Here is a 20,418-nt window from a genome sequence, read left to right as displayed (position 1 = left end):
TATTACTGTGAAATGAGTTCCACTTCACTGAAATCTTCAATCATATGAAAAACATAAATTTTCAGAATCTTCTCTTCTCTTCTCTTCATTTCTTTCTTTTTTTTTTTTTAGCTTCGTAAACTTGTTACTCCGCACAAATTGTGTTAGTTACAATTTGTGCATTCCGTAAAAAAGTGCTTATGCATGCTATTGAAATTTATAAAGAAAAGAGAAGATTATCTTGGAAACAAACCTCTCTTGAAGCTTTTCTAAAGAAGACGACGACTCCTTGTGCAACAAACCTCTCTTTAAGCTTTTCTAAAGAAGACGACTCCTTGTGCAACAAACCAATGAGTGCCAAGCCAATAATGAGTGATCAATGAGTGTGCATTTAGTTGAAGAATGATGATGAAGAATAAACATTCTTTAACATTTGTAAGTCATAAATAATTTTTTTATTATTGTAATTTGCTTGATTTTACAGGCTACATTTTCATTTCTTTGGATAAATCAATCATTGTTTAAACAAACCAATTAGCTAACTAAATTCATTGTTGAGAACGTAACCCCTATTTTTAATATTATGTATATGGGAAATAAATTCCCGCTTTAAGAGTGCACGCTAGGAACAAATTAACTCGTAAAGTTGGGAACTACTTGTATATATCATTAGCATTATATATACTATATAGTATTAGTAAATCAACAAGTCGATCGTGATCTACCAGTCAATTGTGGTTTTAATTTCGGTCAATCACAACGAATTTTAAATATATATAAAAAAAAAAGATTAGTCAAAATCTAAATATTATTATTATGTGCTCCCTCGCATACTTATTACAAATCTATTGAATCACGTGACTACTCTTGTTGCCACACAGCCACCTGGCTTGTCTAGTGCAAATTCACGCAGTTACGTTGTGGAGAGCATAGTGTGTGTGTCGAATTCTTATTTAGCTTACTTAATATTAATAACTGGACAGTACTTATACGTTAATTTAATACCCTTTAATTTGAAAAAGAGTAAAACATATAATTTTCATCAAGAGTGGGAACTAGAATACTTTTCTGTAATGGTAAAAGAAAAATGTTGTTGCTTGATTTGCAATGCTTCTGTGGCTATACCGAAAAAAGGAAATTTAGAAAGGCACTTCAATGCACTCCATGGTAAATCCCAATCGGATTTTCCGCCTAATAGTGACCTTAGGAAAAATAAATTAAAAAAACTTAAATCCAGATTATTTGCACAACAAAATTTTTTCATGACACCTAATTTGCAATCTAAAGCAGTAACTGTAGCATCATTTAAAGTGAGTCATCTTTCAGAAAAAATGCAAACCATTTCCTGATGGTTCATCAAAGATGCATTTTTAGAAATAACAGATTCTCTTTTTGAACATTTTAAGAACAAAAATGAAATTAAAAGTGCTCTTCAAGATCTACGGTTATCTCGAAATACTGTGATATGACACATTGAAAAAAAAGAGTGAAAATGTGAGTGAACAGCTGTGCTCAAATTGCTAATTGTGTGTTCTTTTTAACATTAGCATTAGTAGAGGCATATGGTGCAAGAAAGCAAGCTTATACAGCATCAGCCAAAAAAAAAACAAAAAAAAAAACCCCTTCCACGTCACCCTCCGTTCCTTTGAAATACCTGTCCAGCTGAGACTTAAATTTATTTAGGCTATCAACTTCCACAACAAGGGATGGAAGTCTGTTCCACCAACCAACTACCTGCTGGCTAAAGGCAAATTTCCGCACATCTATCCTACATCTGTCTTTCCTCAATTTGAATTTATGCCCTCTCGGGTGATTATTCTGAGCAAGAGGCAGTATCCCATCAGCATTGAGCATGCTCAAACCATTCAAAGCTTTGTACACCTCTATCAGATCACCTCGCCGGTGCCTAGTCTCCAGACACTGTAATTTGCAAAATTTAAGCCTTTCTTCGTAAGAGCAACCCTTCGTTCCGTTCACTAACCTTGTCGCCCTTCTCTGTAAGGCGCCTCCGTAGCCAGGTGGGAAGGAGCTGCAGTGCGTAGCACATGCTTCTTGATTAGACCGGGGTTCGAGCCCGTCACCACCAAATACGGAGTATGCGGAAAGGTCAAGGAATGACCACCGCATATCCTGGAGCAATATGGCCTTAGTTGCTAATGCTCCTAAAAACCAAATAACAAACAACAAACCTTCTCTGTACTCGTTCCAGCAGCTCTACATCCTTCTTGAAATGAGGCCACCAGACCTGTATGGCAATGGTCACGTGTGGCCTAACCATTGCCTTATACAAGGGAATAATCACCTCCTTATCCCTGCTAGAAAAATTCCTGTATATCATTGATAAGGCACCATGAGCTACTCTTGCGGCCCGTCTGCACTGCTCAGAGAACTTCATATCTGCCTGCACAATTACCCCAGGTCCTTTTCATTCTCTACCACTGTCAGTGTAGTACCACAGTTGATACGTTGCTCTGGGGTTGCTGTTTCCCATATGTAGTACAGTAATACCCCGAAGTTACGCGATAGGTGGGTCCGACAAAAATCGCGTAAGTCGAATTCGCGTAAGTCAGGGTACAACTTTGCATATAAATACATATAAATTTTGCTTAATTGGGACCAAGGACTAACAAAAACACTAGTTTAGAAGAAAAATATTAATAAAATTGCAGTTCTTTATACATATTAATACAAAATATGTATTAAAAAAAACAAATGACTTACGTAAAAAAGTTATTTCGATGTCGATGGCTTCATAAAATCTAACAAATTCGTCTGACGACACAGCGCCTTCTTTTTTTCACGCAGAATTTCTTCGTAGCAAGCTAATAATTTTTTTATTCCTTGCTTTGTAGCTATAACGCGTTCTTCGTTGGAGTCTATGTTTTCTAAAATTTTTAAGCCCTTCACAATTGAGCCCTTTTCAATTTTCAACATGTCAAGTTTGCAATTGTCATGTGCTTTTCGCCGTTGCCTCATTTAAGCCTGTAGCACGTGCAATATCACATGGTCTTTCATTTCGCTCAAAGCGTTTCACAATTTCATATTTTTTCTCTATCGACAGAGGCGGACTGGCCATAAGCCTTACCGGGGAAACCCCGGTGGGCCAGTGTGATTTTGGCCATAAACCATAGTGTGAGGCCACTATAAATTTTCCTGGGTAAGAATTTTTGAGCCAGTCCGCCTCTGTTTATCGATAATTGCTTTTATTTTTCTCTCTGAATCTGCAGTGTCTTCACCAGGACGCTTCCTTTTCACACCTTTTAATTAAGTATTTTACTAATTTTTAGGGAATAAAGCGCAATTACAAAACGAGGAGGCACGCTTGATACGCATAAACAAAGCTGCGCGCATGTAGCAACTGAATAAACAACACCATAAAGGCAGAGATACACTATTAACACCTCACATTTCTAGGGGTTACTACCATAAAACAATAAAAATCCAGTTGCGTTTCTGCTAGTGAAATCTGTTATAAACTGGTAGTAAACTCGATCTAATTGCATTTGCGATTATACCGCTAGCTGGAATTGTGTTGGTTTTTACGTTATTATGGTGAAATGTGTTTCCCCTTCACTGATATAAAAAACATAAAAGCAGCAAAGTTGAATTTTGTTCATCTTTCGCTCTCATTCTCCGCCGTCGCGCCGTATATCGATAACATATGAAAAACGACCTTGAAGATAGTGGGCGGCAGCGTTGCAAAACGAAAAAATCAAGAACCGCGTAACTCCGAGTTCGCGTAAGTCGGGGTAGCGTAAGTCGGGGTATTACTGTACTTTACATTTGTCAATGTTAAACTTCATTTCCCACCTCTCAGCCCATCTGCCAAACCTTTCCAGATCCTGTTGCAGCGTCAGTAGCATCCTTAACAACCCTGCCAACCTTTGTATCATCTGCAAACTTGGACATTAAGCTTGATATACCATCATCAATATTATTTATAAATACAGAAAACAACAATGGACCCAACACTGAACCCTGAGGGACTCCACTAATAACATTAGTCCACGATGAGCAGTGTCCATTAATTATCACTCTCTGTCTTCTGCCACTCAACCATCCCTTTATCCATAGCAACAATTTGCCACCAATGCCACACTGCTCCAATTTGTGCAGCAGTCTTCCATGTGCAACAGTATCAAAAGCCTTTCTAAGATCCAAATATATAATATCAAAGTTATTCCCTGCATCCAATTCTTTTGTGACTGCATCATAGTATCCAATCAAATTGTTCAGGCAAGACCGTCCCTTAACAAAACCATGCTGTGTCTGAGCTATAACTGAATTCTTGTCAAGATGATCCTGCAGTGCTTCTTTAACCAGTGCTTCCATTAATTTTCCTGGGACAGAAGTTAAACTCACAGGTCTATAATTACTTGTGTCAGCCTTTGATCTCCTTTGTGAATTGGGATTACATTTGCACATGTCCAGTCTGTGGGTACCTCCCCTGAGTCCAAGGAAGCTCTCATAATTAGCTAATGGATTGCTTACTTCTTTTGCTGCCTCCTTTAATATAACTGGATAGATCCCATCCACCCCAGATACGTTTCTTGTATTTATCTTCAACAATTTCTCCTCCACTTTACTCTCAATTATTACAAGATTATCTAGCTCACTGCCAGTGTTTACTTCAACTATGGGATTCCCCTTTCTGAATAACTCCTCATGTGTGAATGTAGATGCAAAATACTGTTTTAGTTTCTTAGCTACTTGAGCAGGATCATCAACAGTTGAACCATCGATATCAAGTGGACCAATCTGATTCATCCCCTTCCTTCTAGAGTTTACATAAGTAAAGAACTCATTGCTGATTTTCTTTGCATCCCTTGCCAAAGATTTCTCGCAATCTGCCTTCGCCTGCCTAACCTCCTTTGTAACTTGGTTACAGATCAACTTATATCTATCATAGGCTTCTGTGTCACATGTTAATTTATATGTATCCCATTCATTTTTCTTCTCTGCCATATGTCTCATTAGTTCATCTGACATCCACTTAGGCCTGAACCTTGAACAATATTTCTTAGTTGGTATGTAAAGCCCAGTAGCTTCCAAGATAAGTTCTTTGAATGCTTCCCATTTTGAGTTTGCTGTTGGTAACATCATCAGTTGGTCCCATTGTATAGAATTTAAATACTGTCTCAGACCATCGTAGTCACCTTTACAAAAGCAATAACCCTTCCCTTTACCCCTGACGGTAGATACCTCCTTGAGTAAATACCACTTCAGCACACTGTGATCACTGCCACCTAGTGGTTCCTGTATCTGCAGATTCTTAATGCATGAAGAATCGCTACTGATAATCAAATCAAGAGTATTGCTCCCTCTAATTGCCTCCCGAACATGCTGATTTAGAAAACAATCATCCAGTAAATCCCCAAAGGCCTTGCTAGTGTGTTAGTGACCAACCCACAAATTCCAGTCAATATCTGGGAAATTAAAATCCCCCATTATAAGACTCTCTGATTTACTGGCCCACTCTATTTCCCTGTACAGTTTCTTATTATACTCATCAGAGTCATTAGGCCTATAGCACACTCCTACTCTCAATTTTGATCTCTCAATGCTTATGTCACACCAAACTGACTCGACACTGCACTGTCCAGCAATGTCGACTGGCTTCACTTTCTTGGATTTTATGTGTTTCTTAACTAATAGCATAACCCCTCCTCCCTTCCTATCCTGTCTATCCTTTCTGTAGATGTTGTACTCCCCAAATTCCAGTTCTGCAATACTTATATCAGTGTGACACCACGTCTCTGATATCCCAGCAATATCCGCCTTTGATGCTTTGAGCAATACCTCAAATTCATCAAATTTATATACCAAACTCGTAGCATTGGTGTACACGCAAGTATACATGCACCTGTTCTTTTTCTTAGCTACCCTAACACAACCCATGTGTTTACTTGTACCCCAATGACTCCCAGCAGTCTCTGAAATATCCTGCATCTTATTTTCCAAACTGCTGCTCATTCGAATAGAAGCAGTGCAAGAATCACTTTCACCTCTGCCAGTGGCTACTGTTAATCTATTAGTCCTTGTATCCCCCCAATCTAGCAGTTTTCCGCCCCCACCTAACACTGCCTCGATAGCACCAGCAAATATTCTTGCACCCTTTCTATTTAAGTATATCCCATCCCTGTAGAAGCAGTCTCTCCTGTTAACAAGTACAGACCAGGCTGAAAAAAATTCTACCCCTTGAGCCTTGCACAATGTTTCCAGGGCCGAATTGATTGACAGGGCTCTCATCATATACTCCCTCCTATCATGTCTGGGCAGAATTGCAGACACTTTCAAATTCAACCCTAATTCACGGCTTTTTTTTCAACAGTGACCTGTACTTGTTAAATAATTCTGCCGGTCTCCTACTCTTATTATCATTAGTGCTATCGTGTACAACTATATCACCTTTTGTGCCCTTAAAAGATGATATCCGCTCTACAACGTCATCAACCTTTGCTCCTGGCAGACATACCCTGGTCCTGTTCCACCTATCCTTTTTACAAAACATGTTTCCTGTTTCACTGACAATAGAGTCACCAACAACTACTAGTTCCTTTGGGACCAGCGCATTCTGCCTTGGGGATTGCCGCTGTGTTGCGTGATACCCAAGTGCAAGCTCTGGCGTTGGTGTGGGCAGCTGAGAGCTTGATGGGCCCCTCACTTTTAATCCTTCGAGGGCATCCACCCTGTCCTTTAAGCTCTCATATAGGCCCATAACAACGCTGAGTTGTCGCCTGATTTCCTTACACTCCTTGCAACGCGCACATACAAAGACATCCTCCATGGCAGTATCATATCCCATACCTGACTGCTCCACAAACATCAAGCAAATAGTGCATTTTAAAAGGCTGTGATTCAGAGGGCAACTGCCCCCCCTCAGTTCTCCCCTGAGCCACAGCACTCCCATTAGCTTGAGCCTTTTGCTTTGCTGCTCTGGTCTGAGTTATGATTTCGATTTAATTTCTATAAAAATTTCAATTTCAATACAAAATTAAAACCCTAAACTTGTATCCCAACACAGTTATAACGCTATATTTATGTTTCAGTTTCGTAGAGTGTTATCTACGAAATCCCTTTATATAACTTCCGTATCAAGTTAAGTATTAATTTTTTATTTTTGCTAATTATTTATGTTACGTAATCTAAGTTGTTATATGTATATAGTTAAAAGTACAATTTAATTGACAATAAAGTTCAACAAGATTAATAGATTTACTGATTAATTGACAATATTATATTATGTACTATGCTAAGCTTACGCTATCTAGTTCGAGATATTTTGTATTGCTTAACAATGGCGGCAATTTGCGAACAGTAAATCTTCGGACACTTAAGTATCGATTAACTTCCAAATCTTGCTGTGTCAATTCAGAATAAACTAAGGGTCCTGACTAGCTACTTACAGAAAATAATTTGATATAACAATTGGTTAATAAATCGGCTAAATATGGTTAAAAAAAAAAAACCTCTCGTTCAACGGAGCTGCAACTTGTAACATGTGGATTTGATACCCTTACCGATACTAAGTAATACCTACAAAATCTCTATCTAAGTTAAACTTTAAACTAAGTATCGTAACTAGGGATATAAAGCTACTCTAGAAAATAAGTTAATATGCCAATTTAAGCTAATAAAACAGAAAATAAATCAGAAAAAACTTCTCTGTTCCAGGAGCGGCAATAAGCTACGTCCGCACAGGCTACCCTCGTCCTCAAACCAAACAACTGGATGAATTTTCTTTACAACTGGGTGAATCTACAGATGTCAGTGATACAGCTCAATTGCTCGTTTTTATTGTATGGTTTTCAATGATTCTGCCACTAAAGAAAACTGCTGGGTTTCATTATGGTTTTGTTAAAAGTACTAGAGGCCTTGATATATTTAAAAATTTCAAAAATTTTATTGAAAAAATTAAATTACTGCTATTTAAGCTTGTATCAATAACAACAGTCAACAAGTTGAAATAGATGGAGCTAAAGCAGTGATGGGCCATCTTAATGGATTCATCGCATTGTGCCAAAAGGATTATGAATTCCGAGATTTTTTGAGTTACCACTGTGTCATCCACCAACAAGTGTTAGCCACTAAAAGTGTTATGGACATAGTTTTCAAAATCGTGAATTCCATCAGAGGACAGTCTCTTCAAAGGAGATTTTCAAAATGCAAGTCGATGAAAATGAACCAGATCTGAGATTACACACAGATGTGAGATGGCTGAGTCAGTAAGTTTCTACAGAGATTTTGAAATTTGCTGAATGAAATTAAAAAAGTTGTTGATTAAAGGGGGAGATGATTATTAGCAACTAGAAGATATGGAATGGTTGTGTGATCTGGCTTTCTTGGCAGATTTTACCAGTAAATTAAGTGATCTGAATTTGCAATTACAAGGAAAAAATAAAAATGTCTGTGACAAGATTAGTAGTATTTCTGCCTATAAATATCAATTTTTGGCAATGGCTAAGGATCTCAAAGAAAAAAAATTTGATCAGTTTGCAAATGTGCAAGATCATTTGCAAAAATATCCTGTTTTTGAATTTAATAGTGAAAAATATGATTCTGAAATTGAGAAATTGTGGATGATTTTGAAACCAGATTCAGTGATTTTAAAACAATTGAAGACATTGTTCAATATATTTCTTATCAATTTAATGTCGACATATATAAGAAACAAATTGCAGAAAAAATCGCTGAGATTTTTCACATGGAGAAAATATTACTTGAAAATGATATTATTATATTGCGAAATGATATCTTCCTAAAAGCCAGCTCATCAGAAAAAGGCTTCTGGAAATATGTTTGCTAAGAAAACTACCCAAATGTAAAAAAATACAACGAACTTTTAAATTCATGCTTTGGTTCCACGTATCTATGTGAATCAGCCTTTTCATATTTGAAATAAACAAAGATGAAGAATCGCTCTACTCTTACGGACTTCCATACAGAAGATTCTTTATGGTTGGCTTTATCACATATCCCCAATTTTAAAAGCTTGGCAGATGATATGAAGACACAAACTTCACATAAATTAAAAATTTAAATATGTATGAATTTAAAATAAGAATTCTGAATTGTTTTTAATTTTAAAATTTATAAACAACATTTTTAAATATGTGTTTATTAACTTTTTTAACCACGTGCAATGAAATTCTTGAGATGGTAGATCACAGCACATTTTGAAAGAAAAAAAGTAGATCGCATGGCAAATTACGTTGGCCACCCCTACTATATATAATCTGTACAGAAAGGATAGACAGGATAGGAAGGGAGGTGGAGTTATGCAATTAGTTAAGAAACAAATAAAATCTAAGCAAGTGCATGCAGTTGACATAGATGGACAATGCAATGTTGAGTCAGTTTGGTGTGACATCAGCACTGGGAAAGCGAAAATGAGAGTAAGAGAAGAGTGTGTTATAGGTCTAACGAGTACAACGAACAATCGTACAGAGAAATAGTGTGCGAGAAATAATGGAGGATTTTAACTTCCCAGATATTGACTGGAACTTGTTCGTTGATCACTCACACACTAACAAGACTTTTGTGGATTTATTGGATGATTGTTTTCTGCAGCAGCATGTTCGAGAGGCAACTAGAGAGAGTAATACCCTTGATTGGGTTGTCAGCAGTGATTATTCATGCATTAAGAATTTGCAGATAAAGGAACCACTGGGTGGCAGTGATCACAGTGTACTGATGTGGGATTTACTTGAAGATATTACTACCATCAGGGGTAAAGGGAGAGGTGTTTGTTTTCATAAAGATGACTACAGTGGTCTCAGAGATTTTTAAAATTTTATACAGTGGGATCAACGGATGATGTTACCAGCAGCAAATTCTAAATGGGAAGCATTCAAGTAATTAACCTTGGCAGCTACTAGACTTTTCATATAAACTAAGAAATACTGTTAAAGCTAAATTTAGGCTTAAACAGGATGTTCAAGATGAACTAATGAGACTTGTGGCAGAGAATAAAAATGGCGACACAGAAGCCTGTTGTAGATATAAGCTAGTCTGTAATCAAGTCACAAAGGAGACTTGATTACAGACTAGCTTATGGCGGATTATGAGAAATCGTTGGCAAAGGATGCTAAGAAAAACAGCAAGGACTTTATTTATATGAACTCTAGAAGGAATGGGATAAATCAGATTGGTCCACTTGATAACTGTGGTTAGACTGTTAATGATCCTGCTCAGATAGCTGACAAACTGAATGAGTATTTTGCATCTACATTCACACATGATAAATTCTGTAGGGAGGTTGTGGACAGAAGCTTATCAAGCTGTAACAGGGTGCTTAACGATTTTGTAATAACTGAGAGTAAAGTGGGGGAGAAATTGTTGAAGTTAAACATAAGGAAGGCACCTGGGGTGGATGGGATCTATCCAGTTAAATTAAAGGAAGCAGCAAAGGAAATAAGCAAACCCTTAGCCATAATTTGAAAGCTTCCATGGACTCAGGACATCCCCGTGAACCAGAGATGTGCAAATGTGTCCCCAATTCACAAAAGGGATCAAAGAGTGACATGGGTAATTACAGACTTGTTTGTCTAACTTCTGTTCCAAGGAAAATAATGGAGTTACTGGTTAAGGAAGCGATGCAGGATCATCTAGACAAGATTGCAGTAATAATTCAGACACAGTGTGGATTTGTTAAGGGAAAGTCTTGTGTGACAAATTTGATTGGACACTATGATGTGGTTACAAAGGAACTGGATGCAAAATATAATTTTTATATCATATATTTTTTATATATGATATAAAAATTTTTATATACTTGGATTTCAGCAAAGTTTTTGATACCGTTGTGCATGGAAGACTGCTGTACAAATTGGAGCAGTAGGATATCAATGGATGCTGCTCTTCATGGACTGATATTATTAGTGGAGTTTCCCAGGGTTTAGTGTTGGGCCCCCTTTTGTTTTGTATATTTATCAATGATATTGATGAAGGTATATCAGGCACAACATCCGAGTTTGCAGATGATACTAAGGTTGGCAGGATTGTTAATGACAGTACTGGCAGTGTGCTTCTGCAACAGGATCTAGAAAAATTGGGCAAATGGTCTGAGAAGTGGCAACTGAAGTTTACCATTGACAAATGCAAAGTACTGCACATGGGTAGAAGTAACTGCAGAGAAACATACCAACTGTGTGGTATTACACTTAGGGTCGTAGAAAATGAAAAAGACCCGGGAGTTATTGTGCAGTCAGATATAAAGTTTTCTGAGTAGTGCAGACAGGCTGCCAGAGCAAGTCATGGGGTGTTGTTAATGATGTACATGAATGGGCAAAAGGAGGTGATTATCCCTTTGTATAAGGCAATGATCAGTCCACACCTTGAGTACTGCTTATGGGTCTGGAGGCGTCATTTTAGGAAGGATGTAGAGAGTTGCTTGTGCAAGTACCAAGAATGACTACAAGATTGGTGAGGGTAACGAAGGGGTTATCCTACCAAGAAAGTTGTAAGTTCTGCAAATTGCAGTGTCTGGAGACCAGGCACCTGTGAGGTCATCTGATTGAGGTGTATAAAGGCTTGAATGGGTTGAGCAGGCAGAATTCTGATGAGATTCTTCCTCTTGCTCAGATTACATAAATTCAAATTGAGGAAAGCAGTTGTAGAATAGATGTGCGGAAATTTGCCTGTAGCCAGTGGGTAGTTGATGATTGGAACAAATTTCCATCTGTCGTGGAAGTTGATAGCTTAAATAAATTAAAGGAGGAACGGTGCAAATGTTTAGAGGGAATGAATGTGTGAAATGTTTTTTTTTTTTTTTTTTTTTTTGGCTGATGCTACATGAGCTTACTTTCTTGCATCACATGCCTCTACTACTACAAGTAACCCTTATATAACATGGTAGTTAGGTTCCTATACAATCTTGAGTAGTGCCAAACAGTGTTATACAGAACTAAGAACCAGTATAAAAAGGGGGGGGGGGGATTACATTCCAAAAGCTAAAAAAATACACCACTTTTTATAACTATTGAAAACTTAATTTTTATTAAAAATAGTAATAACTGGCCAAAGTCTTACAAACTGTGATACATATATGTCAGATAATGTACGTTCATTTAATTTTCTTCCTCTTCATCATTACTGACCACAATCAAATGAGAACATTTTCTCTGTTGCAGAATATCTTCACCTTCTGAACTTTTTTTCTGCAATATCTAGATTTTGTGTATCTTCTCTCTTTAAATAAATCAGTAATCTGGGTTTGTTTTCTTTTGCTCGATAGATCTTGTAAATTTCATTGTATGGAGCTAAGCATTTTTGAAGTTCCATTTTGAACTTTGTGCTCCTTTCACTCAAAGGATATGCATTCAAAAAATAAGATTCTAATTGTTCAGCTAAGTTTATGCTTTTTAGTGTAAAATTTGGAATTTCAAAATTTTCATCTGCTCCATCATCCTTTGAATTGATTTGGTTTATCTCCGATGCCATTTCTACCATATCTGCTTCGCCAGCCTCTTTTTCTACCAGTAATTCTTGATCGTCCTCAGTAGTCATATCATCGAAACCTTCCTTCCCCCTCATACTGACTTAGCAAGTTCTTCTAACACACCGATTCTGTTTTCTGCCAGTTCGACCATATTTCCTAAATGAACTGACTCTGGTCTTACATTTTTCCAATAGTCTTAGTCGCTTTTGTGCCAATAAAATCAAAATCCAACTAACATTTTTCCAACACGCATTTAATGTTGATGGTTATACTTGCTTCTTTGAGCTATAAAACTATGATTCCGATACAGTCCACAATTGAAAAAGTTTCCATGCCTCCATCACTTCAGTAGATTTGGAATAAATTTTTTCCAAAATCCGTTTCAACGATTTTCTGATATAATGAGTTTTAAAGATAGATATAATGCTTTGATTTAATGGCTGAATTAAAGAAGTTGTATTAAGTGGTAGGAACATTACTTCAACGTTTGGATGACAAATCTTTTGGATGGCCAGGTGCATTATCTAATAGTAATAAAACTTTGAAATCTAGATTTTTCCGCTTTAGTTTTCCACAGCTGGCACAAAACAATTTAGAAACCATTCTTTAAATAAATTGGCAGTTACACAAGCTTTTTTTATTTGCTTTTCAACATACTGGTAACCGTGTTTTTATTTACACCTTTCATTGCATGTGGATTAGAGGAGCTATAAACTAGCATAGGTTTTATCATGTAATTGCCTGACGTGTTACTGTACATAAGTAATGTTACATGATCTTTTGATGCCTTTAAACCTGGTGCAGTTTTCTCTTTTTTTTTTGAAATAAACATCCTATTATGGAAAAAAAAATTTTTCCACCAAAGACCTGTCTCATTGGCATTGAAAACTTGATGTAGTGTGCATCTGTGCTCTTTAGTAATATTTTGAAATTCCTCTGCATACTTCATGCATTTCCCCCTTGAAACCTTATATAATGAGAAGTGGTTTTTAAATTGCTCAAACCAGCCTTTACTGGGAACAAACTCTGGATTAACAGAAGATTCTCCATTTTCTTTTAAATGTTTATAAATTTTTAGTGCCTGTTTGTTTAATTACATTTCTGTCTAATTGGGATCTGTTTGTTTGGGATCTATCATCAGTCCAAATACCGAGTGCTTTTTTTATTTTGTCAATTATTGGTGCTCAGGGACGAGCTGTCATTAGCATTAGTAGAGGCATATGATGCAAGAAAGCAAGCTTATTCAGCATCAGCCAAAAAAAAAAAAAAAAAACACACACACACACACCACTCCCATTTCACCCCTCCGTTCGTTCGAAATACCTGTCCAGTTGAGCTTTAAATTTGTTTAGGCTATAAACTTCAACAAGTGATGGAAGTCGGTTCCACCAACCAACCACCCGCTGGCCAAAGGCAAATTTCCGCACATCTATCCGACATCCGTCCTTCCTCAATTTGAATTTATGCCCTCTGAGGTGATTATTCTGAGCAAGATGAAGAATCCCATTGGCATTGAGCATGCTCAAACCATTCAAAGCCTTATACACCTCTATCAAATCACCTCGCCAGTGCCTAGTCTCCAGACTCTGTAATTTGCAAAACTTAAGCCTTTCTTCGTAAGAGCAACCCTTTGTTCCATTCACTAATCTTGTTGCCCTTCTCTGTACCCGTTCCAGCAGCTCTACATCCTTCTTAAAATGAGGCCTCCAGAACCTGTATACAGTACTCAAGATGTGGCCTAACCATTGCCTTATACAAGGGAATAATCACCTCCTTATCCCTGCTAGAAAAATTCCTGTATATCATTGACAACTGCACAACTCTGCCAACCTTTGTATTGTCTGCAAACTTGGACATTAAACTTGATATACCATCATCAATATTATTTATAAATACAGAAAACAACAATGGACCCAACACTGAACCCTGAGGGACTCCACTAATAACATTAGTCCATGATGAGCAGTGTCCATTAATTACCACTCTCTGTCTTCTGCCACTCAACCATCCCTTTATCCATAGCAACAATTTGCCACACTGCTCCAATTTGTGCAGCAGTCTTCCATGTGCAACAGTATCAAAAGCCTTTCTAAGATCCAAATATATAATATCAAAGTTATTCCCTGCATCCAATCCTTTTGTGACTACATCATAGTAACCAATCAAATTGGTTAGCAAGATCTTCCCTTAACAAAACCATGCTGTGTCTGAGCTATAACTGAATTCTTCTCAAGATGATCGTGCAGTGCTTCTTTAACCAGTGCTTCCATTAATTTTCCTGGACCGGAAGTTAAACTCATAGGTCAATAATTACTTGTGTCAGCCTTTGATCCTCCTTTGTGAATTGGGGTTACATTTGCACCTCCAGTCTATTGGTACTTCCCCTGAGTTCAAGGAAGCTCTAATTATGGCTAACGGATTGCTTACTTCCTTTGCTGCCTCTTTTAATATAACTGGATAGATCCCATCCACCCCAGGTGCCTTTATTGTATTTATCTTCAATAACTCCCCATGTGTGAATGTAGATGCAAAATATTGATTTAGTTTGTTAGCTACCTGAGCAGGATCATCAACAGTTGAACCATCGATATCAAGTGGACCAATCTGATTCATCCCCTTTTTTCTAGAGTTTACATAAGTAAAGAACTCCTTGCTGTTTTTCTTTGCATCCCTTGCCAAAGATTTCTCGTAATCTGCCTTCGCCTGCCTAACCTCCTTTGTAACTTGGTTACAGATCAACTTATATCTATCATAGGCTTCTGTGTCACAAGTTAATTTATTTGTATCCCATGATTTTTCTTCTCTGCCATATGTCTCATTAGTTCATCTGACATCCATTTAAGCCTGAACCTTGAACAATATTTCTTAGTTGGTATGTAAAGCCTAGTAGCTTTCAAGATAAGTTCTTTGAATGCTTCCGATTTTGAGTTTGCTGTTGGTAACATCATCAGTTGGTCCCACTGTGTAGAATTTAAATACTGTCTCAGACTATCGTAGTCGCCTTTACGAAAGCAATAACCCTTCCCTTTACCCTTGACGGTAGTTACCTCCTTGAGTAAATCCCACTTCAGCACACTGTGATCACTGCCACCTAGTGCTTCCAGTATCTGCAGATTCTTAGTGCATGAAGATTCACTACTGATAATCAAATCAAGAGTATTGCTCCCTCTAGTTTCCTCCCAATCATGCTGATTTATAAAGCAATCATCCAATAAATCCCCAAAAGCCTTGCTAGTGTGTTAGTGACCAACCCACAAATTCCAGTCAATATCTGGGAAATTAAAATCCCCCATTATGAGACTTGATTTACTGGTCCACTCTATTTCCCTGTACAGTTTCTTATTATACTTATCAGAGTCATTAGGCCTATAGCACACTCCTCTCAATTTTGATCTCCCAATGCTCATGTCACACCAAACTGACTCGACAGTGCACTGTCCAGCGATGTCGACTGGCTTCACTTCCTTGGATTTTGTGTTTCTTAACTAATAGCATAACCCTTCCTCCCTTCCTATCTTGTCTATCCTTTCTGTAGACGTTATTAAGATTTCAAGAAACTTAACTCCAGAACTGCATTAGGAGTTGGTCTTAGACAAGAATTGGCAGAAGAGAAGAGAAGTCTTAGTGCTAAAGAAGTTCACATATTGAGTTTTGGCTGAATTTAGTTAAAGAAGATGAATTATTGAAGCCTGTAATGGTAGAAATATTTTTAATGCCTCTTTGACTAGTACTATTAGGGATTTCCAGTTTGAAAATGTTGATCAAGTGAAGATAATATCATCTGCTTTAAGTTTATGAATGAAACCTCTGGTTTTTATTAAGAAATGTATAAAGAGGGTAACAAAAGGTAGGACTTACAAGAAACTACCCTTAGGGATCTCTGTTTTGGAGTCTTCAGTTAATAATTGATTTTCAAATTTGATATGAGTTACTTTTTGATAGAATTAGTTTAATTCTATCAAATAGTACTCAGAATTTTTGATTAGAAAGAATTGGATAGAGAAAAATAGGAATTAATAGAAAAGAGCCAAATTCAGTAGATATATATATCAAGGACAAGCATGAAGGTCCATCCAATTCGAAACACATTGAGAATTACGATATCTAAGCATGTTATGGTAGACCATTTTCTTGTTCTAGAGTTGGTAAGTATTGGCTTTTTATGGAAGATTTGGGTTGATAAGTGGCAAAGCATACATTTTTCTAATAATTTAATCCAGATTAAAGTAATTGAGAGTGATTAAAAATCCAACAGACTGACTGCCATTTGTTTTAGGCACAGGAATCACTCTGTATTCAATCTTCTTTAGACATTCAGTTGATCAAGACTATGAGGACAGAAGGAACTATCCTCATAGTCTTGCTATGTTATTAATCTAGTTTTTAATGCTTCAACATTCTCATGTTGAAGCATTAAAAACTAGCATTTGGTTTTTATCTTTTACATGCCATTTTAGTCACAATTTCTCTATTTCATAGGTATGTTAAATTTGATCCACTTGGCAATAGGCTGATAACAGGAATTTCCAATATTTCTTCTGAAAACATGAGAAATAGTGTTCTCGATACACTTCTAGGTCAAGGAGCAACACGGCCCCCTCCTACTCGCACAATTTTTTCTCAAAGGCGCAGCATTTTAAGTCGTTTAATGACCATGTATCGTCGTCTTGAAGGTTTAGAAGAGGTAAGATTATCTATCTATATTTATTTTATATTTTCTGTTAATTGCATTTTTGAATTTGATAGAATTTACTCAGTGTATGGCAAGTATGTTTTTTCATGTAAGTTTTCAAGTATGGAATTTATTCAGTGTATGGCAAGTATGGTATTGCTAAATTGCAGTGGAAGTAAGTGAAGTAGTTCACAATGCAAATAATTTATGAATATAAGAGCAAAGTACAGACTTGGATCATTTGATGGACCACACTAATTAGTTGTCTTTGCATGTGAAATGGACATAATGACAAGTTTTGTAATTATTATTATGTAATAATCACTGATTTACCTATTAAATTAACAATTAATCTATTAATATTAATCAGTTATCCATTAATTGATTAGTTAAAGATAATTAAGTTCAAAATTAAGAAATAAAGCACAGTAATTTAATTACTAACATTTCCTATTTTGCTATCTTTAGTGTCATTGAATAAGTGCTACAGGAAGTGCTACATGAAATACAAAGGGTACTAGGAAAGTTTTGCAATACAGCTTTGTTTATTTAATTTTTTCAAAGTAATTTCCTCTACATTCAATACACCTCTCCATCCTCCGAAACCAATCTTTAAACCAGTTCTGCCAAGTTTCACTAGGGAGTAAAGCACACTCGTTGTTCCAAGCCCGTAGAAGGTCCTCATCACTGGAAAACCGCCTCCCTTTTAGCTTCATTTTCACATGCGGGAACAGTGCAAAGTCGCAGGGAGCAAGGTCTGGCCTGTAGGGAGGGTGCTCGAGAAGTTTCAGTCCTGTCGTGGTCAAATATTCGGTGCAGGCTTTGGCGCGGTGAGCTGGAGCATTATCGTCATGGAGGTACCAGGTGTCCATTCTTGACTTTGGCCGCAGGTTCTTCATAGATCCAATGACTTTAGGCAGGCATTGTTCAGTATACCACTTAGCTGTGACTGTCTTCTGCGTGTCTAAAACGACACGTTCCACAATTCCACTCGATTTGAAAAATACAGCTATCATTTTCTTCTTTACAGATCGGGATTTTCTGACAATTACGGGTGTGTCGTCATCATCAAAGACCCAAACTTTGTTTTGAGCCTTGGTCGGCAGATCGTAATAGTACAGCCAAGTCTCGTCACCTGTCACGATGTTGTTCACATACCGAGATTGTCCCTTATCAAACTTTTTTAACATCTCCCGGCACCAAGTCACACGTCGTGTCATCTGCTCTTCAGTCAGTTGATGCGGCACCCAGAGAGAACAAAGTTTCTTCACGTGTAAATGATCTTGCAGAATCGAACGAATTGCTGGTGCATTTAGTCCCAAAGTATCCTCTATCTGTTGGTAGGTCACTCGCCTGTTTTCGTCAAGCATTTTCCTCACAGCAGTAACGTTTTCCTCCGTAACTGACGTTCGTGGCCTTCCCGGCCTCTCAGAATCCTCCAGAGTGAAATTTCCCCTTTGGAATTCTCTATACCACCTGAATATCGTTGTACGATGTGGACAATCATCATCTAGTGCAAGAGTCATTTCTTCTAAGCACTGGTCTATGGTTAAACCACGCACGAAATTATACCGCAAAACTGTCCTTATCTCATTTTGTGACCACGATGCCATCGCAAGCACTTTACACTCTCACTACTAATGAATAACTGAGCCCATCGACTTGGCGCGGCGGCTACTATGCACGTATGAACATGTCTCAACATGCAGCAACAAGCAGCTTCCTGTGATTCATTGTTGCATCATATTGCAAAACTTTCCTAGTACCCTTTGTATATTAAGGATTATCCGTGATTTTTTTTTTTAGAAGTTAAAGACAGATTTTACTTTACATAAGTTGAAAGGATTAAAAAAAAAATTTCACATTTCTCCCTAAACGTATTGTTTCCATTGGGATAATTGGTATAAGCAGAGGATGTGTTACCGAGGAAGCTGTTTATCTTATTTGGCATACCCTTGGTTTATCTTTGTCATCTGTGCTCAGTGATATTTCAATAGGCATGGGTAGCAAAATATCACAAACTCAAAAGGATGATAGGTTTTCTCTTTAACATATAGTTATCTGGATGGGTTTTCCAGTGGGATTTTACCATGGCACATTCTACTCATAGCTGTGTCACTGTCTGTTCCATGCCAATATTCCATGCCAGCTGGCTTATGGTGTGGCAGTAAACCATAAATATTACAGTCACACCTGGATCCATCATCAGTTTATTAAGAAACTATTTAGTGACATAAACACAACCTTTGCTTTATGAGCTAGTTCCTCCAAGTAAAGTAGATGAATTATCCAGGATTGGCACAAATTTGTCCAAAGTTTTTTTTTTTTTCCACCCTGCAATAATCCTTAGTGTACATGAAGACTTATGAAATTATCTAATTCTAGGATTAAGTCATTGTCATCAGGTTCCTATTCCATACACATTTTTAAGTTTTTCCATATTATTCATTTGGTCTCTTCCATTCATAATTCTGGCAGTGCTTGTTAGTGCTGCACTTGGCACATTATTTAATTTTATCAGTATTCTTACAGATCATCAATACAGAGGTTTTGTGTAAGTTAAATATTTGACTTATGTCCATTGCATGTTCCCTTGTATCCAATTTTAACATTTCTAACATTGTCATTATTCAGATTGCTTTCACTGTAATGCTTTCTGGCCATTTTCTGCAGGTGCCTCCGTAGCCAAGTGGGCAGGAGCATAGCACACACACTTCTTGATTAGACCGGGGTTCGAGCCTGTGACCACCAAATACAGAGGATGTGGAAAGGTCAGGGAATGACCACCGCATATCCCCGGAGCAATATGGCCTTAGTTGCTAATGCTCCTAAAAAAAAAAAAAAACAAAATAACAAACCATTTTCTACACATTTGTAAGATTAGGAGTGATTTGGATAAAATTTTTGCACTGTTTCTAACACTGTCATAGTATGAAGCAAACTGACAGAGAATTTATGCATGATTTCTGCACATGTGGAGCTGCTTAGGAACAAAAAAAAAAAAAAAAAAAAAAAACTTACGTATTGTCATGCTGTACATATTAAAAGTTATAGCACTTCAATTTTATTCTTTTTATAGTGGACGTTATGAGTCACAAAAAAATAATGTCACTGTCATAATGAAATGTTATAAATAGAAACATTTTAGATACAGAATTACACACACATGTGTGTGTGTGTGTGTGTGTGTGTGTGTGTGTGTGTGTGTGTGTGTGTGTGTGTGTGTGTGTGTGTGTGTGTGTGTGTAAAAGTCTTATGTCTATCTTCTTTAATGGTAGGTTCATATGTCTCTTGTGATATTTCACGCTGTCTTGGCCTCGGCATTAAC

At 37.2% G+C, this 20,418-nt stretch overlaps 1 protein-coding gene across 1 annotated transcript in view; it reads left to right on the top strand.

Annotated features, from left to right (window-relative positions):
• Positions 1–20,418, top strand: part of LOC150091838 (activating molecule in BECN1-regulated autophagy protein 1-like) — a 191,854-nt gene that overhangs the window by 15,607 nt on the left and 155,829 nt on the right. Inside the window, exon 5 of the mRNA XM_090369921.1 lies at positions 16,898–17,102. Coding sequence (XP_090226047.1) covers positions 16,898–17,102 — 205 coding nt within the window. The remainder of the gene's footprint in view (positions 1–16,897; positions 17,103–20,418) is intronic.

Source organism: Mastigoproctus giganteus, chromosome 1 (genome assembly GCF_048544385.1).
Source record: "Mastigoproctus giganteus isolate SK-2022 chromosome 1, ASM4854438v1, whole genome shotgun sequence".
Lineage (NCBI taxonomy): Eukaryota > Metazoa > Arthropoda > Arachnida > Uropygi > Thelyphonidae > Mastigoproctus > Mastigoproctus giganteus.
This window is presented reverse-complemented; position numbering and strand designations above follow the sequence as displayed.